The sequence below is a fragment of the Vidua chalybeata genome, chromosome 1 (assembly GCF_026979565.1).
Source record: "Vidua chalybeata isolate OUT-0048 chromosome 1, bVidCha1 merged haplotype, whole genome shotgun sequence".
NCBI classification, from domain to species: Eukaryota; Metazoa; Chordata; class Aves; order Passeriformes; family Viduidae; genus Vidua; species Vidua chalybeata.
This window is the reverse complement of record NC_071530.1, coordinates 52,930,602-52,957,975: the sequence shown is the minus strand read 5'-3', so window position 1 is coordinate 52,957,975 and position 27,374 is coordinate 52,930,602. Positions and strand designations below refer to the sequence as shown.

Here is a 27,374-nt window from a genome sequence, read left to right as displayed (position 1 = left end):
TAACAAAATTGTAAAGTACAATAGAGGAAACAGACATCATCTTAGCAAAAGGTTCTTACCGGAAAACAGTGACACCAGCACTAGATGCAGTAAGACACAGCTGGACAGATGTGTTAGGGGAAGAAGGAATCCTTTTTTCTTTGGTATCTTTCTTTTACCCCGTGCTCATCAGCAATTGTTGAGTCTAAGGGACTAGGATTTTCCTACGGAGCCTGAAAACCTGCACTTCATTCCCTCTACCTCCAAACTTCAAACATCTCAGAATGAAACGAAAAGGTGATTGTGAGAGAACAGGGGAATAGCCAGCACAGCCAAGGGGAGTAACTCAGAAATGGAGACAATGGTTCAGCCATCAGGCTGATTTCTTAAATAGCTCAGATAGCTGCCTTCAAACAACAATTCTCTCCAGCGGTTTCTGGAGAGCTCCTCATAAGGCAAGTTGACCTGGCTGGGTTTAATGTCACTCGCATGCAAGATGTTGTCACTGGGCAGCCTGGAGGATTTTTCTGATCTGAACAGATCAGAAGGTTCTGAAGAGAACAGAAGGTGGTAGGTCTTTCTCTGCCTTTCAGAAACCATACAATAAAGTTAATGCTGAGGGCCAAAAGGAAGAAAAATAAATCAAAGCCCTCAACATTGCTGGCATGGTGTGCTCTATTGGGAGGGGAAGGCCTGGATTCCTGCCCTCCTTCCCAAAGTTTTTCACTGCATTTTGTTCAGAAACTCCTGAATACAGGATGGATGGGGAATCTCTGTAGCCCAGAGCCCCATGTGATCCCTCTGCCTTGATCAGCAGCCATATGTCCTCCTGCTGGCCCTACCAAATTTACACTGCTTCCTATCTAGGCAGCCAGCATCAGCAGGAACGGTGGACAGTGGCACCAGTTGCCCTTGTTCAGTTGTTCCAACCATGTCCGCTTATAAATGTGCAGCAGTGTCACTGAGGAACCACCTAAAATTGATGCCCAAAACCAGTAAACAAGACCTGAAAGTAGTAATTTTGAGACTCCGGAACTACTAAAACCAGCAACCAGATTTTAAAAAGCAATGAGTAGTTCCAGAGGCCTCATTTTGAGTCAAGTTTCTTTTAAGACAGTTTTAAGAGGTGGCATTTCAGAAAAGGAGAGCTTAAGACTTCCAAAATCCAGACACCAGAAGATCACGAGACTCCTGCTCCAATTGTTTATGTTTTCCAAAACACCAGCCACTTCCAAAAACTCTTGGATTCACAGAAATGTAAATTAACTATGAATCCTTTCCTTCCATCTACCTACTGAAATATGAAAATTTACACCACTGGAGGGAATTTCATTTGTATTTCTGTTACAGACTTTTAAATGAAATAGGAAAGGAAAAGAAGACAAAAGCATGTATGGCCACTAAAAATTTCATGCCAGTTATATTTTTAGTTGTTGAGTTTTATGAGGAATAAGGGTTAGAAGAAACATGCACTATTTCTGCTTTAGCATTCAATAACTCATATACACTGACAGAAAAGCCCATCAGTGATATCATTTTTTTTATCATACAGTGGGCTTCTGTGTCTTTCTGTCTGTCTGTCTCTCTTCTCCTCATCTGCAAAGTCTCAAACCCTCTTCACTGGAGGTAATGCAGGGCAGTGGACTACATTGCAATTACATGAGCACATCAAATTTTAAAGAACAGACTTCAAGAAGAAAAACAGACATTCTAATCAAAACCAAACTTTGTTTGGCTGCTTTGTGGCTGTCCGGCTAACAAGGTCGTCCAGTTTCTGGTCACAGCTGTGGAATTTACCACAAAACATCTGTGAATTAAAGTCAGGAAAAAAACCTTCTTTCCTATACATTGCATAGGTGTGCCTAAGGAGGCAAAAATGCTGAGGAGATTCCAATTTTGTAAATACTGCAAGGATTGTCTCACTGTATCACAGTAATTTTATTCCCAAAAACTCTGAAGGCATCCTCTTTGGGTTATAAAATGCAAAGTTCTGCAAGATCTCATGCATGTAAATCTTGCACAAGTATCTGAGTGCTTTCCCCTTTCTGGTTCTGCCTTTGCAAGGTTTTAGGACAAGAGTTTCCCAAGCATGTTAATGAGGGAGCATTTAATGAAAGATGTAGGGGAACAACTTGAAAGAGAGTAAAAAAAAAAGCATTTGTGGTCTTTTAGAATAGCTGCAGACATAGCCAGCAGGTTCATATGTGACTAGACAAATCCAAAGACAACAGGTCCATACTGAAATACTGAAGGGAACAAGCAAGAGTGTATACTTTGGGGTTGCTAACCTGAAGAACACTGATGCTGGAAGAGCACTAAGAGAACAAAAGTGAACAAGCTGGGGGGTTCATGTGCTTCTTAAATAGAATTCCCTGTTTGCACCATGAGAGACACACAAACTAGAGTAACACCTCTAGTTTGACCCAGTGGGATATTCCCGATGTTTTTAATAAATTTTTTCTTCATTTTTAAACTTCAGAAAGATAAATTTGTTTCTTTGGGGTATCTTTATTTTTTCATATAGAACCATATTTTGTTTACCATATTAAAAGTTTCTTTCCTATCCTCTATCTTAAATATTTTCTGTGTCAACTTAAGATCCAAAGCTTTGCTATTCTACACAGCACTCATTATCTATCTTCCCCTTCCTCTCTTTTCTTTTTTAGTTTAAATTATTTCTATACTTTCTTCCTGTCCAGTCTGGAAAAAACAGGTAAACTCTATTTCAACTCATCCATATAATTTTTCAGGCCTCTGATCTTTTTCTTTGCTTGTCCTTGTCATATCCCAACTGCCCAACATCTTTTGAAATAAAACAATGCAGAACTGGTCACTGGACAGGAACATGGGGCGTTAGTGAGACACACTGTGTCTGTCTAGATCATGGAGCAGGAGAGGGCTTCAGGCCTTTTGGCCTTTGAAGGGTCTTTGATGTCTGGGTGGTGCATTCACAATCCTAACATTTGCTTCATGAGGGAGGGTGCAACCAGCACTGCAAGGATACATGCAGGCCCTTCCTGACTTGTGGAAAAGCCTTGGCACTCCCTGTTTGCTCTACAGCCTCCATCACTTGTTCTTGCCATCAGGGACCTACACTAGACAGACCAAATTATACAAATCCCTCCAAAAAGGACCCCAGCTCAAGAAAGGGCTAAGTAATTTGTAGGTGGACTGCCTTCCTGTTCACTAAAGCTGATCATCACAAACTAGGATAACACCTAGTTAATGTTAAAATGCACTTCTGTTTGGAGCAATTTACCCACAATATATGTAATACTCATGCTCAAATAGGTACAGATGTCACCACTTTGTCTCATTATCCCTTTAGAGTTGCATGAAGCCTGTGGACAAGGGAAACCGAGAAATCAGGGTTAGTAGGAAACTGCTGATGTTGGAAGATTATCCGGACTCACTGAATTCAATGATGTTTTGATCCTTAGACCAGGCCAGTATTTCACCTTTAGTTTTTAATTTACATTTTCAAAGTCCTTATAAATTGCTTAAGAAAGTTGTTAAGAGGCAAACAAGCACCTTTACTGTTTGGATGGACCCAACTACTGTTCAGGAAAGCACCTCTTAAATACTTCTGAAGAGAGACTGACTTCAGCAAGTTCTTAAGTGCTGTCCTAAAGCCTGGGTCTTACAGACACAGTAATCTCAACTGAAGTATGTCATAATACAAGTCATGAGTTAACAGCAGTCAAATGCTGCTTTTCACATGCTCATATTTTTCTTAAAGAATAAAACCTAATAAAAGAAACAGCTTCATTCATCCCATGATAAACTGCCATGTAGGAGCCACTGTAAGCATGTAGGAGCTTACATCTGTAAGCATGGCTGGGAGCTGAGCCATGGGTGCTGAAGGGATCTGCATCAGCTGACTTCATGCATTGAAGTTTATATAGATATTTTGATGGAACAATGTATATGTATAAGATGCAGCCAGGAACACTGCATACTCAGATGTGAAAAGCTGTGGACAGTCAGCAGGACAGACTCACAGTTAGACTTCAGCAGAGCTGTAGAAGAAAACAAGGCAGTGAGTTCTCCTTAGACAAGGATGCAGAAGATAAGAAGCAACCAGTAACAACATGAAAGAATACCGTCTCCTGTTGTTTGAGTTGGCAGAAACAGGAATTATGTATGTTCCTTGTAAACACACAGGAGTGAGTGAAAAGTTTCCAACTCTGTCCTCTACTTCTCCTCATGGCAACAACCTGCTAGAGTGAATGTTGACAAATTGCTCAGGACACACGAGTGACAAATCACTTGGCAACCTTGCAGCCCTGAAGAGATTTGTGAAACTCTTATTGTTTCAAGTATCTTAGACACAAACCAAACCCAAATAGCATTACACGAAGAGAGACTTTAAAATGCAACTTCTGTTTGGAGTAATTTACCCACAATGTATGTAATACTTTTACTAAGAAAAAATTGTGCTTTAAATTCTATTCCTCTCTCTGAATTTTTAACTGACAACACTGCGCTTTGCATAGGCAATGCAGAAAAGTCATCATTAGTTTTTATGGCTTGCTGTTCAAGTACAGGGGAAAACAACACCAAACTTTGACTATGAAAGCAGACATAGTGTGATCTTGAATGCAGGTATGAGACTTGAAATCCTTTGAAAAAATATTTCAAAAATGACTAAGTTTCAAATATCCCTTTGTATTTGTAATGTTGACACATTGCATTAAAAATCATTAACTTAGAGAAAAGTAATCTAAGTTAATTGGTAAAATGACATATTCTGCATCTAATAAAGTAGAGAATGTATTTTACTGTGTTTTCCAGTTTCCATCAGATAATAACCATCATTGTACAATCATTTAATTCACATGCATCATTGCCCTTTTTTTTTTTTTTTTTTTTTTTACTTTTCTATTACCAGTTTAAAATTACAGAGTGTGGTTTGTACTTTCTCTTCAACTTGCCTTATTATCTATTCTGTTTTATCTGCTAGGCTAGGTGAAATTTTTCTTCATGAATACACTGCTGTATCCAAAGTAAAATGGCATAGTTTCACTGAGAGCAATGGGGTCACACTGATTAACCTTATGTGCTCAGACAGCACTGTCAGCTTTGTCCTTCTCACTGGATTATGCCTGTGAAAGAATTCTTAGTATCCTAACTGGACTTTGTATTAATGGTACCTTGGATAATTTATCTGTGCTCCCTCCCTGCAAGTTCATGCCACTTCTAGCAAACATAATTTTGAATTAAATTCATGGCTAAGCACTTTCAGGCTTCTAAAACTGGTATAATTTATTACATTCAAAGTGCTAATTAATACTTGCTTTTAGGGTCTGAAAATGAAGTAATGAAGTGCTAAACTCCAGCACACTTGTATTGGCTTGAGAACTTTCCTGGAACTAATATTGCTCTGGGTTCAATGAATGAGTTTAAACTCTTTTAGTAACACTGAACCAGTCTAGAGCAAGTTGTTTCAAATGGATTTTAATTACAAGGTCTGTGACATACAGATTTACAGGCATGTATACATAGTCTCATACCTGTAAATGTAAATGTGCACGCAACATGTGCCTGTGTAGTCTGCATTCTTTCTGTTGCCCAGCTCTTAGATTTTACACTTTCCAAAGGCAGAATTCTTGCCATTCATGTCTCTGGTGTTTCTGGTGAGAAACATCCACCACTTTCTAATGCAAGATGTAAGTGACCTCTGAAACAATCTCCCTGAATGTCACCCTCCTATAATCTACTTGAGCTTTGTGCAGGAGGCTAGCTGCATGGCTATATTTTCACAGAGCCTGATATAGATGCAACTTTCTGTAATATTGGTGAATTTCACTCTTATTCACTTTGTGGCACTTCTCTGCCATTCTTGAAAGAAGGTATGAAATGAAGCTATTATTGCAGGATAGAGCATTATATTCCATTCTCTAAATTAACCATAGTACAAGACCATGGAGAATAAAGTCCTATATTGCACATATGTGAAGGTCTAGTTATAGTAAAACCTGTTTCAGTGGGATTACAATTTGACTCAGTCTGAACTGAAATAAAGCCTTCATTTACATGTTGCCTACAATTAATCAGAAAGCTTTTAATGTAAGAAAGGTTTTCAGTCAAAGTCAGCGCTGCATCTAACTTAGGCAGATCCCAATGAGTGATAATAAAACAACAAAACACCTATATCGCTGACATAATTAACAAACTCTTTATCCTACACATCCTATCATAGGAGCTTCTTGCAAAACATTGTTTTTAATGTATTTTGTTCAACCTGTGCTACGCTAAACACGTCCTTTTTAATTTCATTATCCAGCATTTGAGCGTGTCCTTTTACACAGATATAATTACAGAAATATACAAGAAATATACCTACAGTCTAAAACACAAAGCAAAGGTAAAAGTTAAGTAGCTGGATTTAAGCAAAGGTTAGATTCAAATTCTCAGACGGGGTCTCCTGTTTCATAGAGCAATTGTCAGCAATCTGGGCATGGAGCTGAGAAATGAAAAAATTATATCTGCATATGTGACAAAATTATTTTCAGCAGCATGGTGAAAGCTAAGTGGTTATCTTTAGAGCCCAGTATGCTAGATGAATGAGCAATACTGATAGCAAGATGCATATCGATACTGAAATGGAGTCAGAGCTACTCATACACTGGTTCTAAATTAACTGAGACAAATGACCAGAAGTGCTTGCTTATCTCAATGCAGAATTCAGTGAAGGAATTAAACTTGATCAACATGAAGCTATGGCAAAAGCATATTAAAACAATTGGGTGGAGAAAAAACAGAAAAAATCATTGTGCATTTAAATTCCTGCTCCTCCCCTGTAATATTATTGCATGTAGTAGAATAAGACTTTCAAACAATATCAGCAGAAAAAACAATGCAAGAACTCTAAGGAGCAGACTGAAAACAACATCAGAAAAGAGATGAATAAGAGGAGACATAATAAGAATATATAAAATATTGAATAAAGAAGGAGGATTGAGAACATGAGGGCTTCCTGTCTTATAACTGAGACATTCTGTTAAATTCAAAAACTGGGTAATTTAAACCTGATAAAAGAATACTCTTTCCTTTTTTTTTTTTTAATAGAGTGTATAATGAGACTGTTGGGCTCTCTGCTAAAGATACTTTTCACTGTTGGGCTCTCTGCTAAAGATACTTTTCACTTTTCTCTATTGATAACTTTTTTCATTTGGATATCAACTCTATTTTAATTTCTCTCTTTATTTTCTCTTTGTGTTTGCAAAGGGAAACTGGAAAAATTAGTACGTAGTCACTCATCTCTAGATACAACACACTGACTCATTATACAACAATCATTCTATACAAGGAGCTTATATGAGATGAGGAAATAACTGAGAATACAATACCTGCTTGCAGAAACACAACTCTTGTCTTCCTCACTGATGTTAATCCATTGCTGTCTAAGTTCACTCTACAAACCTGGCTATCCCCTTCTTTGTGAAAGTGTCTTTGCCACCATTCCCTGACACTTCAGATCAACCCAGAGCAAAGTGACAGGAGCCAGAGCAGCCAGGGTCTGGCTGTAATTAACCACACTATGTTAATTGTTCTGATGCTATCAGGGCATGGAGGAAAAAATAAAGTGCTACTGTGTTTTCTCGGTTTCTTTCAAACCTTCAAGGAGACCCCAAAGGGCTCTTGTGCTCACATGAAATTGAATTTTCACAGGTTATGAGATGGCTAAGTTACATTCAGAGTTATATCTGCCTAGACCCAAAGAAAGTCACTTGAAGTAGGTGGAACTACTGACTTAAACACCTTGGATCTGACAAGAAATTCAGATCACTTTCTGAAAACTGACTTTATAATTTTGGTATGACAGCATTGCCAAAGGACTAGAGGTTGTAAATTTCAAATCGTAGAGCACATGAAGTCCCAGCCTCCTTTGTTTATTAAAGACCAGTTAATCTTTTGTAAAGGTTTTGAATCATTACTCTTAATATCATGGGAAGTGATTACCCCCTCTATACTCACTCTAAACCATGCTGTCTCTCAAAAAGAAGTGCTACTGAAGTGCAACATCTAATAATTGTCACAGGTAGCAGATATAATATTAAGTACGTCTTGACAAAGGATTAATAGCAGGGGTGCTGCACTGCAGGACTGAGGCAGGTAACCAAATGAGTAAATGTCAAATGAAGGATTATCCTCATTTGATGCTCTTTCACACATCTCCTTTCTGCATAATCTCTCCCAGCTGAGACCTAAACCAGGTGTTTTCAAATGCACAAAGCAGAAGCTCTACCTGGTGTGCAAAAGGAGATCCACTATTAGCTGTCAGCAGGAGTGTCATCTCCTTTTCGAGCACTCAGCCAGTAGTCAGGATACAGCACTACACTGCCAGCTGACAATGGCAAAGCACCCGCCAAGCGGAGCTCTCTCTGGATTGTGCTGAACTACTAGTATTTATTATTCACTCTACAGTAGTACCCATGTCAAAGACCAGAGCCCTTCTGTGCTTGACTTTGTACAAACAGAGACCAAAATGTGCCTCTTTTCACCTGATTTCATCCTCAGAATCCCACGGTGCTCATATAGAGGATCCAATGCTGAAAAGCTGCATGAAGCACAGGATGTAATCTTTCAGCCTCTTTTTTTAGCCAATGCAAAGACCAGTGAGGTCCTTGAGACACTTTCTTAACACAAGTAGTATCTTTACAAAAATGGATGTAAAAGAGCATTGAACCCACAAAATTAAACATACCAGAAGTAAACCTGCCCATATCTTCATGTACTGACTCATCAGCTTTTAGTTATGTGACAGCACAACCCTTTCCCCCTCCGCATGATTCTTAACTCATTCTGTCCACAAGACACATAGTAGCCTTCAGCAAGAGGCCCTCTGGTACTTTTCTTCTCTGTGCCCAGAGTAATGCCCACAGGGCTTCCTTCCCTTGTATTTAAACCATCAGAGAATAAATAATTACTGACACCCTCCTGAGCTTCTCCACTGTGCTCATCACTGTATAATCTAACTGCTTCACAAAACATTAATGCTTTCAACCTCCCTCTGAGGTGAAGGGGAAGGATTCATTTTGCACAGGAACATGAATCAAAGAAAGATGGAGGCAAAAAGTGTCACTCCTTGTGGTTGCCCAATTTCAGGCAAGAAGATCTGGGCTAGCTAACATGAAACAGTATACAAAATATTCAAAACAGCTGTCAGTATCTTCAAGTCATGGCTGTGAGCAATTTGACTCCTCTGCAAAATTAAGTGTGGTAGGCTGGGACTCCAGATGACAAACCGAGCCTGGTGGTCACCTCTGACTAGTTCAGTTTGCCCAGCATCAGTCTGGAATTGTGTTGCAAGAGCATAGTCTGCCCTCCAGGCAGCAAACAACCAGGTACGAGGCTCCCTCCTCTTTTAGGCTGTCTGGAACAGGTGAGGCAGTGTCCTGTGGCTCTCACCAATTCACAGAGAATGTTCAGGCTGTTCAGGCTGTGCATTGAAGAAGACAGAGGCCCTATAAAAACTGTGCAACCCTGAAGTTAAAGATGGTATCAGAGCACAATCACAAGGGGGCAGTACATTCATTCTCTGAATGACCGGCTTCTGCGTGCTTTATTTTGCAGCCTTTTCTCTCTTCTGCTGCAAGTCTATGTTGTTTTATAGAAAGGCATTTTGTGCCAACTTGCTTAGCCTGTACAGTTTCTGGGCTGACTCCGGTCTCCTCTAAAGACTGCTTTCTGTTTCACAAAACTGTTATGGCTGGACAGATAGCTGAGCTTCCACAGGCTTCCCAAGGAGGTACCAGAACTGCAGCTGCAGGGAAAGGTCCTCCTTCCTATCCGTGGGCCCTGGACTGGAACATGCTGAGTGCTTAGTTTATTTAACACATGCTAATAGAAACCTCTTAAGGGCTTATCACTTGGCTAAATGGGACAATTTCTCAAGAACAGCAAAGATTACATCTACATCATCTAGGCAACATTCCTGGCAAAGTTCAGCTTCCCAGTAAAAAGGCAATAGTTCTTCTAGTTTGCACAGAAAAATCTCTTTTTCCCTAACTTCATTTGGATAAATTAATAACCTTGATGATGTTTTTTGGAAATATTCAGCATTAGATAGGTATTTACCATGAAAAATGCTGGACAAAGTTAAAAAACATAGGAAACAATACCAAAAATAGGACTGTGTAATGTTAAGTATAGCTAATGCTACTGATACTATCGAAAGTAGAAATCCTTCCTGTCTTGCAATTCCATCTAGTGGCTTGCTGAATTGTACCATTTTCTTGCAGCAACTCCAATGACGTTAACCTGCAAGTTTCCAGAAGCTGGATTCTACACCCGGAGATGTTTTTTTCTAGACTTTGATCATGGTTGCTGACAGGATATTAAAAGGGATGAACCTATGGTTTTATTCAACGCAACGGTTCTTGTGCTGAGTGCATTATTTGCAAGACAGTGAATATTAAATTAGGTTTTACTGACAGACCTGTTGGCATTTAGTCTTGGAATTTATTAAGGCAATGAAATGTGGTTTGGGTTTAATACCTTACATCACTGTTTATTTTGGTTTATTTAGAGAGGTCCACACAGGAGAAGTTAAAAGGCACCAACAGAGAGGTGAGTTGCAAAGCAGGAAGAAGAGCTCTCCCTTTCCTTCCTTTCAGCTGAGAAGAATGGAGGTGTACATTTCCAACTTTGCATGCTGAATGGACATACTCTAATAAAAATGAAAAAAAAAAATCTTAATTCAAAATCATGTGAAATTTTGTATTATGCCTTCCTGGGAAGTATGACCAGGAAGGGCTGAAAGCTTTGGTCAACCACAGGTTCAGTCACACAAGCATTGCTTTCTTCAGTGACACCAGTTCACAAGACTCACTTTGAAGACTCCTAGCATCCTTACTTAGTCTTTGCCCACAACTCCCTCCAGTTCCACAACTGTCTTCAACAAAACCATTCGTCTGACTCCAGCTTTGCTTTGGAAGAGTAAAAGGAGAGAAGACTTAATCCACTACAGAGACTATGCCAACTTTCATACACTATTTGCTTTACCACAGTTACAAGCTATGGGAAAGGAATTTAGTTATTAAGTGCCATCCTATCTTAATGACAGTGCAGATAGCACACCTCCACTGCTGCCAGACATTGACATAAATCACATTCCTCGTTAAGGAGCTTCATAACTGGGACCATGGCTCCACTGACTGACAAAATATATTGAGAGAAATAGCTGTACCTGTGAAATACCACACAGCTACTCAAGTACATCAGAGCTACAAAGCATGACTATTTAAAAGTGCTTAAAAAGGAAAACACAGCACTTACACTAATACCAATATTTGCAGTGCTGTCACTCTCAGAGTTTGTCAGGTTCATGGTTTCTTAACACACCAGTTGCGTGCCCCATCTTCTACAGGAGTGAAAACCCCCACAGCCCGTTTTCAAAGCTGTAAATGTGTCATTTTTGCCACAGAGGTATTTCACAGATTTCACAGAATATTCTGAGTTGGATGAGACCCACGAGACTCATCAAATCTGACTTTTTAAGTGAATGGCCCATACAGGGGCCTGACATCAATAATGTTTTTGAGCTTTGCCTAAAAATGGGTGCCCCATCTCAAGAAACTGCTGTAGGGACTTGTTCCTTTGCCTCACTGCAAACTGAAGGTGGAAGCTGCTGTTAATCCAGGACCCAGAAGCACTCTTTGAGGGCTATAAATACAAGCCCAGTATTTTCTGACATTTTGGAGAGGTGGGGGATTTTTTTTTAGAATACCAAAGGAGCTTTTCTCAGTTAACATATAGCCATACCACAAATACAAAAATGTTCTGCAGTTGCATCTCCATTTTTCCTGCTGCAGTTCTTGATTTTCTTCCACTCGTTTTCTTCTTTTTACATTATTCCTTTAGTTCTCTCTCCTTTGTGCCCTATTTGCTTCCCTTTTCTGCACAACTTCTGTCCGTCTCATTTGCTACTCTGCTCTTCTGCCTCCAGAACAACCATTCCTGACTGTTTTCTTGCACACACAAGTGAAGCAGCCAAGGGAAAATCAGAGCATTTCTGATGAGAGTACTTCCTTGGTACCAATAAAAAAAAAAAATTAGCCAGAAAAACCCACCTTTTGAATACCCAAAAGTTAAAGCCAAACATTTGGATTGAACAGTACCACATTTCTCTTTACTTTATGATGATTTTAGTGTAGGAACATTTCACTGTCCATCATACCCATGGGCAAAAGGACCCAAGTGACTTAAGTCACAAACCTATCCTAGAGTTTCTTCTTCTGAAAACAGATTACTGGACACACAAACACACACTGTTCCTGCTGGTCAGATAAAATATTACCAGCACGAGACAATAACAGGCCAAAAAGTTCCTTGTAGTTACCTTTCTGAACAAGAAAAAAATATTTTACACTTTAAATTAAGCTCCAATGAATATATATTATAGAAACTGCAAAATGCACATATTCACGAAAAAAAAAAAAATCACTTAAAAATGTGAGTATATGTTCACATTTGGGTGTGTGTGACACATAAATGAAAATATACAATTCAGGTAGCAAATACAGTTCTTACCTTATTGCACTTGCAGATAAGTGGCCGTAAGAACCACTTGCTGACGAACTGCTACGAGAATTATTGAGAATTGTGACCAAGGAGTTTGGAGATGTCCGTATCATGGTCTGAAGGTCAAAGCTGTGGTCAGACAGGGGGGATATGGACAACGTGCGCTTTCGGCTTGGTCTAGCTGACAACCTTGGACTCGGAAACCTGGTGCCTGTTATGTAAACACAAACAATTATCCACCAGGGTACTTCATCAGATTTATTTGTTATCAGTCATGGGTAGAGGGAGACACCAGCACACTGTGACAAGCCCACTCTCTTCATTTGTGATCTACTAGCCACGATTGAGGAAAATTAGGAAGAAAAATCTTTCTTCTTATGGCTTACCTCAGGGGAGCTCTGTTTATTAATGTGCAAGCAAAATGATAAATGGCTAAACAAAAGGAAAATACTTTTATGAGTTATCCCTCTCATTTCTGGTGATTTATGAATGTGATGGCTTCTTAGACATTCACATCATTAATTCAACCATAAGCAATGAGGCAATAGTTCAGATCTGGGATACCAGCAAGCCCAAACCACAACAGTTTAATACATACAGCCAAACCTACACATATCAAATACAGTATAGAAATGAAGAGGCAGCTTTCCCTTTGTTGACCAAAATTCTACCAGGTGAATATTTGATGTAAAACTAAAAATCAGGACTGAAACAAACACTAAAAGGGCCAGGTCTATCAGCAGAATTCAGATTGACATTCAGAGCATTAAAATGAGAAACAGTAGACTTTATTTGAATTTGTCCAAGATCCTACGATATTCTTTTGATGGGGTGTATAGGGGCCTACAACTGCTAAATTTCTTTAAAACTGGAGATTAGATTTTCAAAGCAGTGAAGGCAAACATACAGATACCACTTAAATAAATACACATTATGTTTCTAAATTTTATGTCCTGTTCTGAAAATCTCTACCTCTTCTGATCTATTTTACCATCCCAACTCTCTGCAGTCCTGACAGAAGATTTATCACCTTAAATTTATTCCCTTTAATTAATTATTTTCTGTCTTCATTGAGAGTAAGGAGAGAATTAGCTTCTCCACTGCACACTGAACAATTTCCTTTAACAATACTGCTGCTTCTACCTTTTTAATCCCTTTAACCTGTAGTAAAGGACTGAATCCTAATGATCCTGACAGCCAGGGTCATGCAGGTCTTGGGTTTGATGCAGCTTTACAGCTGCATCAAACTTTACAGCTACTTCTCCTAGAGTCCCTGACGTTCTCTGTAACTCGCTAATAATTCACAGTTGGCCACAAGCATCCAGTATAGGTCTGCCTTTCTTAACATCTTTGCATCCAGGATCTTTTTTTTGCAGGGTATTTAAGTTTACATGTCTAACAATAACCAGGAGAACAGCCCAAATGTCTCTAATTAGACTCATCTCAAGATCAGAACTAGATTAGAATCTATTAGTATGCTTTCTTACACACCTGAATGGGTTCCCCTTCTTTCTGTGCATGCTAGCTAAGATTTTAATACAGTACTAGGGGCTGCCATTTTATTGCTGTTGTGACTGTGTGATCAGATCTCTATTTATAATCCTTATCCTCTTTGGCATCTCAGTAATAGACAGTTTTGTCCCTTCCTGCTCTGTCTCCAGAATAAGCCTTAGTCCATACAGCTCCAGTCTTTCAATGAATATTCAAGATCTTGATTCATCATTTAAAATTTAGGTATAGCCATTTATTTATTTGTAAAACCTACCACATGCTATTTTTTTGTAATCTGTTTTATCTCCTTTTTAGGAGCTTGCTATTGTACTGTGTCTGATATTTTATTAGTGTTGTGCTTCATGTCTTTCAAAGACAGAGATCTTTTACTTGTGCTAAAATAAGAAACAACAATGATCAGCAGCTATAAGAAACTGCAATATATCTAACAAGGAAATACAACATACATGTCACGGTAAAACAAAAATAGTAGTAATTTGCACTTGCATCTTTAATCCACAATTCTTCTCTGCTGACTGTTCAACTGGAATGAATTAAAACAATGCCTCTGAAGTTAGTACTTGTAATGTAATTTACCCCAGATGAGGATACAATTCAAGAGCTTTATCGTGGTTTTACAAGGGCATAGCTAAGTGCAGACCTTATATTCCCTGCAGTGTCCTGCACAATCTCAAAAACTGTACAGACTTCCCTCCTCCTCACTCTTTCTGGACTCAACCAGCCTCCTTTACCCCTTGCCTAAGTCATGCTATGGCTCTTGCATGTCTGCCCACTGCTTGCTACACTTTCACCTTGCCTGCCAGCTGCTGCCAGGGCATCCCTGTGTCCACACTGGATGCACCATATCTGTGGCCAGAGATGGAGAAAGACACTCCTGTCAGGGGCAGCACCAGGGGTTGAGCCATGCATACAGTAGTCTCAGGCTTCCTCTCTTCCTCCAGGCAGCACCTGTTTCAGGCCCCATCTAGCTCTGGGAATTCATCAGCCCCCTCCATCTACCTGCGACAGGAACAATCTCCTAAGGGAGATTTTGCAGGATCCTGCAAAAAGGGAACATTTCTGCTTCAGCCAGGCAAGAGGTCTACCGAGTTTGACCACAGGAGACAGGGATTCAATTCAAGGGGGACCATGACTTCTAAAACTGAAAATGCAATTGAATGGAATTACTGTTTTGCCCTATCTTCGTGGTTTAATTAGATCTCACATGCCTAAAAAGTCTTAAGCATGAGCCGGCCACTCATTACAGGACATTTGCTTAACCATTCATTTAGCATAACATGAATTTGTTAGTATGCTACCATAAAAAGGAATAGGTCACAATTTGTCCGTGCCTCTGAATACTAAACCAAACTTTCCAGCCTTGCCCAGCATTTATTTTAAAAACAAACACTTCAATATTTATTTAGCAATTTGAGGTGTTCATCTGCTCACAATGCTCTCCCACCAAAGTATTACATTCCCTACTCAATAATGCTTTAAAATCAGAAAATGAAGGAGCACTGATTCACTAAAAATCCATTTACCTCTGTGGAAGTGCTGATAAAAAAACATCAGCTTTGGCAAAGCATGCAAATGGAAGTTGACAGTGAAGATTTGCTTAAAAATGTCACCATTTTGGAGTAGACATTATAGAAATAAAAAGTCACTAGTAGATAGTAAAGACTCGAGTGTGCCAACAAAAAATCCGGCAGGTGTCAAAAGAAAAGATCTTATTCTGACATAGAGATCAATTCTAAAATAACAGATATCTATCTCCATGATAAATTTCAAAAATGGAATATGCCATCCAGCAAATTTGTCCACGAATTTGATTTCTGAGTTGAAGTTTTTAGCATTGCTTAATCATTTATAAGGCAATCTTCAGACATGTATCATTTATTCCATCCCTTTAAATCAAACTTCATCAAACCTTTTTTATTCCCTTCCTTTAAATCAAACTTGTTTGAACATGTCTCAGGCACTAGTTTTTATTGAAGGCTATGAACATGGGACATTTAGAGGGGGTGGGTTTAAAGTCAAACCTTTTTTCTTTCTTTCTTTTCCTTCTGCCTTCTGTTTACAGATGTGTAAAAACTTTGTTTTCACTTTATGAAAGTTTTATCATAAATTTTGTCTTGTTTTCAAAATTATAAATCTGTCATCAGGATGAGAGAAGGAATGGCTTTGATACTCCACCCTCATTCTCCACCTGTGCTTTGACAAACAGAAACCAAACCCAGTCCAAAGCTTCTCACTCTGGCTTAACTCTCCAGACTGCTGTTTGGGTTTGGCTGAGATGACCATTTGTTCACGGCTGTTCATTTTTTCCCACTACAGCCCTCACAGTGCTGTGCTTTGCACTGGTGGCTGGAAAGAAGTTTTGGCTGCTGCTGAGCAGTGCTGGCACAGCACTGTCTTCCAACATTTTCCCCATTAGTAGGTCGGAAGTCAGCAAGATTCTGGGAGGGGACACAACCAGGCCTGCTGACCCAAACTGACCAAAGGGATATTCCACACCATATGATGTCAGCTCAGACATAATGGCTAAGAAAAGGAGCGGGTGAGGGAACATTCATTAATTACAACGTTTGCCTTCCAGAGCAACCCCTCCATGTGCTGGAACCCTGCTTCCCAGGAAGTGGATGGACATTGCTTGCTGGTGGGAAGTAAAGAATAAAATTTTTTGTTTTCTCTTTGCTTCTGTACATGCAATCTTTCACTTTTGCCTGAGTAAACTGCCTTATCTCAACCTATGAGTTGTTTTCCGTCTATTTTCCTCTCCCACGTCCAGCTGAGAAGAGGAACTGATAGAGCAGTTTGGTGGGCACCTGACATCCAGCCAAGGTCAACACACCACACCTGCCCAAACTCTTTAGGTCAGCTGGATCAGAGTCTCTAATGCCAAAAGGAGTAGGTCATTATCAAATACCTTTGAAAAAGAGAAACCTCCTATTCTGTGTGAGGACAGACAAAAGTAAATCTGAGTGAGGTTATTAATACTTTGGAATCTTGAAACCTCAGGGAACATGCTCGTGTTCCACTGAACCTCATTTAGGAGAGTAGAACATATTCTCCAAGTGAAAAATGCACCTATCAACCCAAAAGACAATGATTTTTAAAATTGTTATAGTGCTTAAAGACAGTTTTGGCATTCAACATCTTTACAGCCCCAACAAGTAATTTCAGTTGTTGCTACTGTGGTGCTGTCAATAACTTATACATCTGCTCCACTCCTATTTTGATGCTATACTTAAAGGTAACAAATCTGACATTTTTAGAACAAGCAATAAGATGGCAAGGCTTGCTCAGGGTCTCTGGCCACCAAAACTATAGAAAAGCTTTTTAGCAGCAGAGAAAATTTTGGTCCAGTTTTCATGCCACTCAGGACAGAAGGAAAAAGAATTACAATTAAGCACACATAGTCTTGGTTTTATTCTTCTGCAATGTATTAGACAGTTAATGGACAGTGAAGTTCAGAGCTTCAAGAAGTCTACTGCTCCTTGGGTAAGATTTAGCCTCTGATTAACAGTTCTCCCACTCCTATAATCCCAATTTGAAATCAGTTTTCCAGCACCAGAGCAAAACAGAAAACCCCAAACTGCATATACTGTGTGTAACACACTTTGGAACTCAGTGTATGCTGGTGTTGGAATTATTATTTGCACTACAGGAGGGGGTAGAGATTCCAAATTTCTGTGCAAGATGCTGTATAAGCACACAATTAGAAGACAGACTTGCTTTACAAGAGAAGAACAATGTCTTGCTTGTACCTATTTGGCTGTTGTGTGGGATAAATGAGCAGCAGCCTTTCAGTCAGTTGAGTCAACTTGCTCAGAATTTGATAGCAGATAATGAGGGAAACTACTCATGTGTCTTCTGCTTCCTTTGACAAGACTGGGCAAAGGCGAAAGACTACTTTTAAGATCACCATACAAATCTTTAAGAAGAAAGATCCAAACAAATGACATTATAAAAATCCCCAATAACAATGCCCATGTATGCATTTAATAACAAAGTACAGTGATCAGGGGGAAGCAAAGTCTTAATAACAACTTCCTGCTAATTGTTTTGTTCTCGTTTCTAATCTAAAAATCTGACAAAGAAGAAAGGGGTTTTCTTTTGCATGATGAATGATAGGACATTCAGCTTCCTACTTAATGACAATTAATTTACTGTATACCCATGCAAGTTAAGATACTTTTAATTAGTTTTTACAAAGTAAAAGGGTAGCTTCATACTCTATTTAGATAAAAGCAGCTAATGCCTGACTAAACACATTCTCATCAAATACAGAAGGTGAGATGAGCGACCTTACTAGGATTCACTCTTATTTTAATTCTCTATTTACTGTTTAAAAATAACCCATTTGCATAATAGTGCAGTTTTTGTCTCTAACTCTGAAAAAATGCCTAACTGAAAAGTTGCCGGTATAATTAATCTTAAATGTGTGATCATAATTTTTAAAAACAACACAAAACAAATTAAAGTGTGCATTTCAAATGTATCCTAGCTAGAGCTGGTGAACACAAATATCCTTATTAAAGATGGTGTTTAGGTACCTTTTATGAATGGGATGAAATTATGGGCAAAGGTCAAAACATTTCCTGTTAAGTACGAAGTGATAACATTATTGGGATGCAAAAGATGCAATTCTATATAGATTACAACACATACAATCTCTATTAACACAGGAAGATCCTTCCACAAATGCCATTATTTGTATGAGTACTGCAAAGTCTTCTGGTTTTCTCAAGTTTTCTGGCATATATATGGGTATCTACCTTTCTAAAGGCTGAATAAACCCATTAGATCAATCCTGTATCCAAGAATGCAGTTTGGTACTGCTACTTACATGCATTCAGACACACTCTCTCACAGTAGGAACCAAACCCCTTGAAAATTTAAAATATCCCTGCTCATTGCATGTGAAGTTTGAGTAGATAACCTTTAAAGTTCCCTTACAACCCAAATTATTCCAGGATTCTATGATCCTTTTCAAGGAAGACGTGCCCATTCATGCAAGCTGGGGATTTGTCCTTGCACCTGGAACACAGCAGCAAATTTACATTACCTGAACCATATGTAATAGCGTTTCCATTCTGCAAAGTATTATTAATAGCCATTCAGTGCTTTTGCAGTGTGCCTCATCTCTCCCTATCTCTCTCAAAATCCAAATCAGGAAGTATCATATTCTTAAGCTTTCAAGTACCTAAGTCTGCACATTACTTTCTGGTTTTAGTCCAGACTACTTGTATGAGTTTATTGTGTTTCTGCAGTATGCTCAAGGTATGTTACTGTAAATTCATTATGCATACTACTGGTGCAGTGAGACAGATAATAGAAAATTATTTTTAAAAATCCTTCATTAGCAAGGAAACAGAATGAAAAAAATCTTTCCTGTACAGTTTCACAACAATCTGTCTTGTCTGACTCTTACAAAAATTATTGGTCAGTCAAGTACTTCACACTCCAAAACATGTGTTCAGCAGGGCTAGATATATATAGTCCTATATTCCTATGCATTCCAGAGGTAAACCTCCCAACACTCATGCTCCTTGAGATCACCAACTATGGTGTTCAGCCAACAGCAGGAAGAAGAAATCACATGTAAACAAAAAGTTTAAAATTCTACAGGAAAATATGGTTGTCTAACACTATTGTATTGGTCTGTACTACCAAGCAAAAGTTAATATCACCACCTTTTCTTGCCACCATTTTTTATTGCCCTCATCAGAAGGAACAGAGCACATCCTGAAAAGCGTGTAAGCATCTATGACTTGAGGGGAATGCTCTGCAAATCCCTTCTGGTTGATCAAAAGAAGCAGTAGCAAGCAGTTTGCAATGGGGTCCTCTCTTTTCCTCCTTTGACACAGAAATGGAGACAGATTAGAGGACTGAAAGATACTGAGTGGATAAAAAAGGCTCTTAATATTATGGAAATGTTATGGAAAACTAAGTCAGGATCTTTGAGAATTCAGCAAACTGCTTCACTTTACCAGTGGTCGCTGGTCTATTGGTCTATGATACACAACTTGTAAGTGCAGCTAGCACTCTCTGAAAGGTGCAGGGCATATTCTCCTAACAGAAAAACAGATGTAAACTTTCTGTTAACAGAGAGCTCATCAGGGAAATACTCAGCCTAACTATGAAAGTGAATTACTGATTGCAAATAGAAAAGGACAATTTCAAAAGCACTCAAGCCCTGCTAGAAATAAAATTTATAACCTGTTTTCAGGAGCAGTCCCGCTCCTCTCCCTACTTTCTTTCAAAGTTTTCTTTTAAGCTTGACATAACCCTTGTGCATTTGGCAATCAATTCTGTGGCCCTCCAGCCTCATGACGAGGCTTTATGTTGACTCCCACTTCTCTATCAGCACAGAAGCCTTTTGGGTCAGACTACGAACAACCCACATGGCTCCCTTTGTAGGACTGTCTATATTTCTAGAAAATATCACTCACTATCCATGGCATGAAGATATTCCATATGAAGAGCCCCGGCTCCTGCAGTGGCAGCTGAAGGAATGATGTCTGCATACGGACTGCGCTGGCCTGCCAAAAGAGCCATCTGATGATAATAATCAGCTGGACTGATGCCAGCATGTGGTGCTAAAAAAAAACAACATAAAAGTACTGTTAATGACGTAAGATAAACAAGAAGGAAAGTTTTATCACATTGCCGGTTTCTCTGGCCATTAAAACAGCTTGTTTATTTTTTAATGTAATGCAATGTCTGCACTATGCCACCACTGGTCAATATATTTCAACCAATGGTACTGTAAAGACACCATTCAAAAAAAACCAGCAAGACTTAAAATATTAATGAGCTTGGTGATCTCATGTTTTTGTATTTATTATTAAGTGACTCAAAAAGTGACAGGCTGACAGCAATGGAAACTAGTATGATTTATTTAGTGACATAAAAAAGGAGGAAAACCTTCCTAGCATTTTATTCACATTTACCTCATCCTGGCTCAGAGGAATCCATCTCTAAGGTAACAGGGTGAACTTCCATAAGCATTCAGGTATCTGGAGTCTCTACTTAGGAGACTAGAAGATTCTCCCTCACCATGTCTCTCTGTGTCTGTGCTTAGTAGCAAACAGGGATAAAGCATGATTCCAGGACAAATAATAGCTGTCCATGAACAACACAGGGTCAGTTTTTTAGGAGGACAGAAGTGAAATCAATAAATGTGACCATTCCATCTTTCAAAGTTCATGTATAAATATACTTGACATACAAGCCTATTTGCAGAGTCAAAACCACAGACTGAATAGACTCTACATCCCATCAGTGAGGTTATTGTGATGCAGTCCTCTGATAATGACTTGCATTAGCTGTTCTCTCGTGTAAAAATAACATGAGAGCTTCCTGTTCCCCTCCAATTTTCAAGCAGGTCATCAACTAATGGGAAACCCTGGACAAATACAAAAACTGATATCACTTAAAGATCATCTCCTCTCAGCAGGCTTCAGATGCTACTGAACGTAGAGGGTCATTTCACGAACTTGTGTATGACATACTCATAAAATAAGCTGGGCTCCCCCTCCTTGATCCTGACCCTGACCTGCCATGAAACTTGAGGTGAACAGCCCTTCTCTCTGGTCTCTCCCTGTCCCACTTGCAAAAGAGTTTACGCTGGTCACCACAAGATGATATGCAAGCTTGCCTAAAACACTTACGGTTCCTTAGGTTAATGAGCTGCACCCCAAGCTGGTACACCAGATTATTTTTATATTCTTTCATATCATTCAATGAGATTTTTCTTTAATCTCAGCAGCTGAATCTTGAATGAAAACAAAATGTTGGGCTGAAATTCTTTGAATATTGTTACCTACACAGAGCTAAAGATAATTTTTATTTTCATTAGAAAATCTGATCCTAAATGCGAACCTTAGAAACAAAGAATCAAGATTTACACTTTTAATTAATGTTCTTTTGAACATAAACAAAGCATTGGAATTTGGAGAAAAGTTAATTCAGCAACAGATTGCTGAAGTGTATAGTCTGCCTTTATTACTACCAAATAAAATGAAAGAATGTGCTTTTGATGTTAAAATGTTAAACATAACATATAAGAAAGGGTTGTGAAAAATAGATGTATGTCAAACAGGAATAGAAATGGCATGAATAATGAGCTGAGATAAATTAAAAGTTGCTGGTATTTTTTCCAAATTACAAATTGATTTCACAATTAAATACAATCTTTCCACTTTCTGTGAAATGGTAAAGAAATTATTCAGACCAAATTTTAAAAGATGGGTAACTCACACTGAATCACTGATTTTCAACTTTTACAGTACTAGGCAGCCATGGTATATTTCCAGACAGACTGAAAATACTTTCTGTTTTCTGACATAAGTGTGTGGGTTAACTAACAGTAACATTGGCTGCAAACTTTAAAATTAACTGCTGCAAAAAACATAGTGAACACATAATTACTAAATGTTTCATATGCCAAGAAATGTTCTGGTGCTCTTAAAACATTATGCCTTACTACCTCCCTCAAACATAAAAAATTAGCCTACTAAATGATGTATTGCATGAAGGGCAAATGCAAATGACGGGTAAATGGGAAGGCCCTCAGTCCTGAATTTTTTCCTGTTTATTCCCAGGTAGCTCCACTTTGTTCCCCTTTTTTGATAAGCAGAGGCATTTGCTTCTGCACCATAGGCAGAGCTGAGCTTCACTTGAGCACTTTCCTCGACACACACCAACAACTCCATCCTTACCCCTGCTCCAAATCCTCGGAGAAGTCCTCAGCCACCCCTAACCCACCAAATCTGCTGGCTAAGGAGAAGCAACAAGAGTTATGTTCCAGATTGTTTTGGCTTCTGGCCATCCCCAGATCTGTGAGTTGACAGACTGAGCCCAATAGTACACTGATCTAATTATCTAACTGTCCTAAACCAATTAGGCAGCAAGAGAAATCTCACAATGGCTTTCAGAAAAGCAATAGCAACTTCCAAGTTTTCAGAGTTCAAATACTGTATCACTTAAGCCATGGTGCCCTTTACATTATTAGTAGGTTATGTGCATGTACCCCTTTAAAGCACAGGAGTGTTTCATTTGCATTCTAGAAGTGCTCAAGCCATGATTCAGATTCTCTGATCCCAGGAACCCATATCTGAAAAAAGGCATTTTATTGTATACCTGATTGATCATACAACTGACTATGGATTCCAGGGAACAAACTTGCAGCTTTTCAACAGCATGCCGTTTGATTGAGGTATCTTCAATGCCTCAATCAAGTTACTGTATTTTCATTGGATGCTGCGCAACACCAGGGCTGTGGCAACTGATCAAAGATGAGCTGTGAGCCTACAGGAAGTGTGAAGTGACATGTATTTGTTTAAAACCTGAAGAGAGATGCTTAAGCTAGTAAATTTAGCATGTACTTCTGACAGATTAAGGCTGTGTTTACAGCCAGCAATCAAAACTCAGGGGATGAGCATTAAGACAGAGTGTACTCAGCTGTACTGTCCATACCCGAGTGTCTCATGCCATCTGAAAGACTGGTAGTATCCAAGCTACATAGGCTGGCAGGAGATAACTGTCTTTCTGAGGTGGCAGGTGGAGTTGAGGCAGGGTATTTCACAGACTTGAAGTGAGACCAAACACCTGCACTGCAGACAGATGAACCTTAGCACCATCATAATTATGACAGAGCTCCAGACTCAACTGCTAACATGCCAAGTGTCCATTTGTTGGGGAACTGAATAGCTCCTTGAGGCTTCACTACCTACAACTCACTGGACTACAATGGCAGAACAACACAGAAAGATCATGTATTTCTATACTATACACATCTACACTTAGGCGGCAGAAACTGAAACCAAATTCTACCCTGTGACATCTCTGGATGTTTCTGGAGAATCAGTTGGGTGCTGGGTCAGAGAACACTCTGCGCCTACATCTTTTCAAGTGAGTCCAGTGTGGTACACCTGAGACCAACCCTCTATACAGCTTAATGTCTTAGGTGGTGATAGGTGGTTTCCTTCAGACCTTTCTTTATGTGGCACTGGAACATACCTTAAGCATAAATGAAATTCTGCAGGAATGGGACCTGAAAAGTATTGAAGACAACAAGGTATTCTGCACATAAGCTTCTGTGAAAAAACCCAGATGTACACCACAAGAGTTTTCCCAATATATGTCATTACATTACATAGCTCTGTTGTTTTTGTCCTACAATCTAAAGCTCCAAAGCTCCTAAAGTCAAAACTTGCCTTTCTGACCATTCAAATTTTTTTCTTAAAAAAGTGTATTTTTTTTTTTTAATACTTCTGCTAAAACAAAAAGGGTAGAATCAGGAAGAATTCATGCAACATCCAAAGCGCTGCTAGGAAAGCCCTATATGCATGCCATATGCCTTGACTGACAATAGGTCATTAAAATTTATTCTCATAAGAATATGTGCCCATAACTAATGGATTAACTGTAAAGGTATATATTCTTATAAAGGAGGATTAATTAGTTATCCGTTTGGATCGGGTGCACTGCTCATTTTTCAAATTCAGCTAAAGGCAGTTTAACTCTGGTAAGTTTCTGAATTCACTGAGAAGATCTTTCCTATAGTTAAAGTACCAGTTTAATTACCCTTCTCTGCATAGTTGATTCTGACTATGTTATATTTTAGCTCCCTTCAGTAAATGGTACAATTTTGAAATGTCAAACTGCTTATGCTTGCCCACTATTGAAAACCATACTATTAACAAGACAGCCTTTTTTTGCAACTCTGTTGATGGCTCACTTTGGCAAAATTCCCACTGAAATGAATAAGAAACGTGCTAGTAATGATAAGAGTGATCACAGGAGTTCACTTCAGCCCAAATAGTCTGGAAAGTAAAAGCCATGGTCACAGCAAGACCTAAAGCACTGAATTTCAAGTATACTGCCCACCATTTACATTAAAAGAGACAATCTTGACCATTAGTGACTTCTACATAAGCATCTTTTCTTTTGGCTATATTGTTGGATAGGATAAACTGAAGTAATTCTACCTAACTTCAGCGGAAGTATTGACTAAATGTAACTAGTCAGTGCATGCTTTATATGATTGAAAAATACTGTTTTAATTAACAAGCCTTTTGTACATGAAGAGCTCCATGGTTATACACTGATGTGAATTCATAAAGAATCTGACTCAATTCAGTGCAGGTATAATGGATTTTTTGGGAGATCAGAATTACACCCCATGTCAGCCCCACAACCAAAAGATATCAAAAGACACACACCACCCTTCCAGCATAAATTTTGAATGAGGCAGCTTTTTTTTTTTCTTCTCCCTGAAGTTTCAACATTTGTGAGATGTACAAATGAGCCATCATCGGCTGATGAAGTATTGAAACATTTATGACATAATGAATATGTCTGACAAACCTGGTGAAGCTGCTTTGAACAAGGGGGAAAAATGTTGACAAGATTAATATAACTTAAGTTGCTACAATGACAGAAAACAGGAAGCCTGTCTTAACCCACCGTCTGTTGGGCTGAGTCCGCGGGCTGCCGAGATCATGGAGAGGGATGGGCTGCTGTGCAGGGACCTGATGTAGTCCATGTAGGGGTTAATGTATGGGTGAGGGGTGCTGAAAGGAGACTCTGATGTTGCCGCAGGATTTCGGTGCGGGGAAATTCTAAGGAATGGCAGCTCTGAGTATGTTGGGCTACTAGATAAGGCAGAAGGCCTGGAAGAAACAAAAGGAAGAAAAACAAAACCAGCCAGGTTATCTACACAATAAAGAAATATACTTGTTTCTTGAAGAACACAACTGGGTTGCACATGTACTGAAGTCAACTGCCTGGAAAGAAAAAGGATGGGAAATTAATTCTTCTCTGTCCCCACTATTAGCAACATTTCTCTGACCAATTTTAACATGACTTTATATTTGGTTTAATCTTTACACCCCTCAATACCCTTTCCCCAAGGAATTAAGGAGAAAATCACTTCAATTAGTGCAAAATATGCACACTGTATTACACAGTAGTTCTTACTGCAACTTGGAATACATACTGAGATTCAGAATCATTTACATCTTCAAAACTATGTGGCTAATGAAAAAGGAGCTTTGAGTGCCACACTGCACCCATGCCCTTCATTTTCCAGCTTACTCCTTCTGAAAGTGCAAGATGGCATGTTTATACAGAAACCGCTTCAGGAGTCCCAAACTTTGCAAGCCATTAAGACAGATGGGTTCTTTGGAGCATTCTTTTTGTTGCTGTCCCTCCCCATGAAAAAGGCACAAAACTTGGTGGCAGAGTAAGAAAAATTATTGCATACGTGTATTTTTAGTATGGCGCCAGTGACCAATGTTTTTTAACAAGACCCCATTAATTAACTACATCATTTTTGTGAAGGGAAAGCTTGGTGCCCTCTCATGCTATGTGTGATGAACCAAGGCTGAAAGCTGACAAAAGACAAATAACCTGCCATAACCCTCCCCATCATCCCACCCTGTTGATACGACAGTGTCTGGGCTCTGCTTGGAGACTTTTCTCTCACAGCATCCCATCTCCAAAGGCACTGGAAAAATTTCAAATTTCATCACAAGGGGCTGGAGTGCCTTCCCTTGCCAACCTGCTCTTTGGCAAAAGACAATGATTAAGCCTGTCATGCATTTGCTGTAGTCCAAATGGCTGACTCGAACTAAATGCCTTTTTGTCCCTGTTTTTCCAATTAATTTAGCATATATACAGCACAGACACAGGCAGCAGCTGTGAGATCAGTGAGGACAGACTGTTCCTTTGATGCTGTTGGCTTACAAAGAGTAATCGAACAAGAAATGTATTTTTTCCCTTTAACATACACATATCATGATCAATGATATCAAGTTGTCATCACCTAGAAGGCCAACAGAACATAATCTTACATAGGAGCCAATTCTGCCTTGCCATCAGCTAGGAAATGCTAGCATATGAGTGGGACAGTGATCAAAGTAATGAATTCCTAACATGACGCCAGCTTCCCTGCCACTAAATCCATGAGGGTTTGTAAAATCTGAGGAATGAAGATTTCTTCTGATGTGTTTTTCTCTTTCTTTTCCCTTCCCTATCTGACCATTTTTGTGTTTCTTGCCCTCCAACAGCTTTCTGTAAGGTAAGCCTGTTTAGCCTTCCTGTATGAAAATACCTCCTAGCTCCAAAGTTTGTTAGAGAGCTGCATTTTGTGCTAGTAGCAGGTACTGACAGTGCAGTCTCTCCTCTGGCACTCAAGCAAGTGACCCACATAAAGCTAAGCCACTCACTAGCATGCTTTCAGCATATTTGAAATGCACTGAGAACCCGAAACCAGAAGCTACTTTCCACCACTGTGCAAACCAGACATCTCCTTTCCTCAGAGAACTTTTTGTCTGCATGGTTCTAAAGTACCTTTGTTTTAC

The 27,374-nt window shown here is 39.2% G+C and overlaps 1 protein-coding gene across 4 annotated transcripts in view; it reads right to left on the bottom strand.

Moving 5' to 3' along the window:
- The window catches only part of GLI3 (GLI family zinc finger 3), a 201,619-nt gene that overhangs the window by 42,111 nt on the left and 132,134 nt on the right, over nt 1–27,374 (bottom strand). The window contains exons 1-4 of one of the 4 annotated variants that reach the window (XM_053953143.1): nt 23,149–23,221; nt 21,678–21,781; nt 20,457–20,603; nt 12,517–12,718 (exon numbers count right to left, since the gene is read on the bottom strand). In XM_053953143.1, the coding sequence (XP_053809118.1) occupies nt 12,517–12,718; nt 20,457–20,603; nt 21,678–21,741 (413 nt within the window). In that variant the 5' untranslated portion in view covers nt 21,742–21,781; nt 23,149–23,221. Of the gene's footprint in view, nt 1–12,516; nt 12,719–20,456; nt 20,604–20,957; nt 21,043–21,677; nt 21,782–23,148; nt 23,222–25,476; nt 25,683–27,374 lie in introns of those variants that run through there. The other 3 variants (XM_053953161.1, XM_053953152.1, XM_053953158.1) reach the window with 3 other exon arrangements.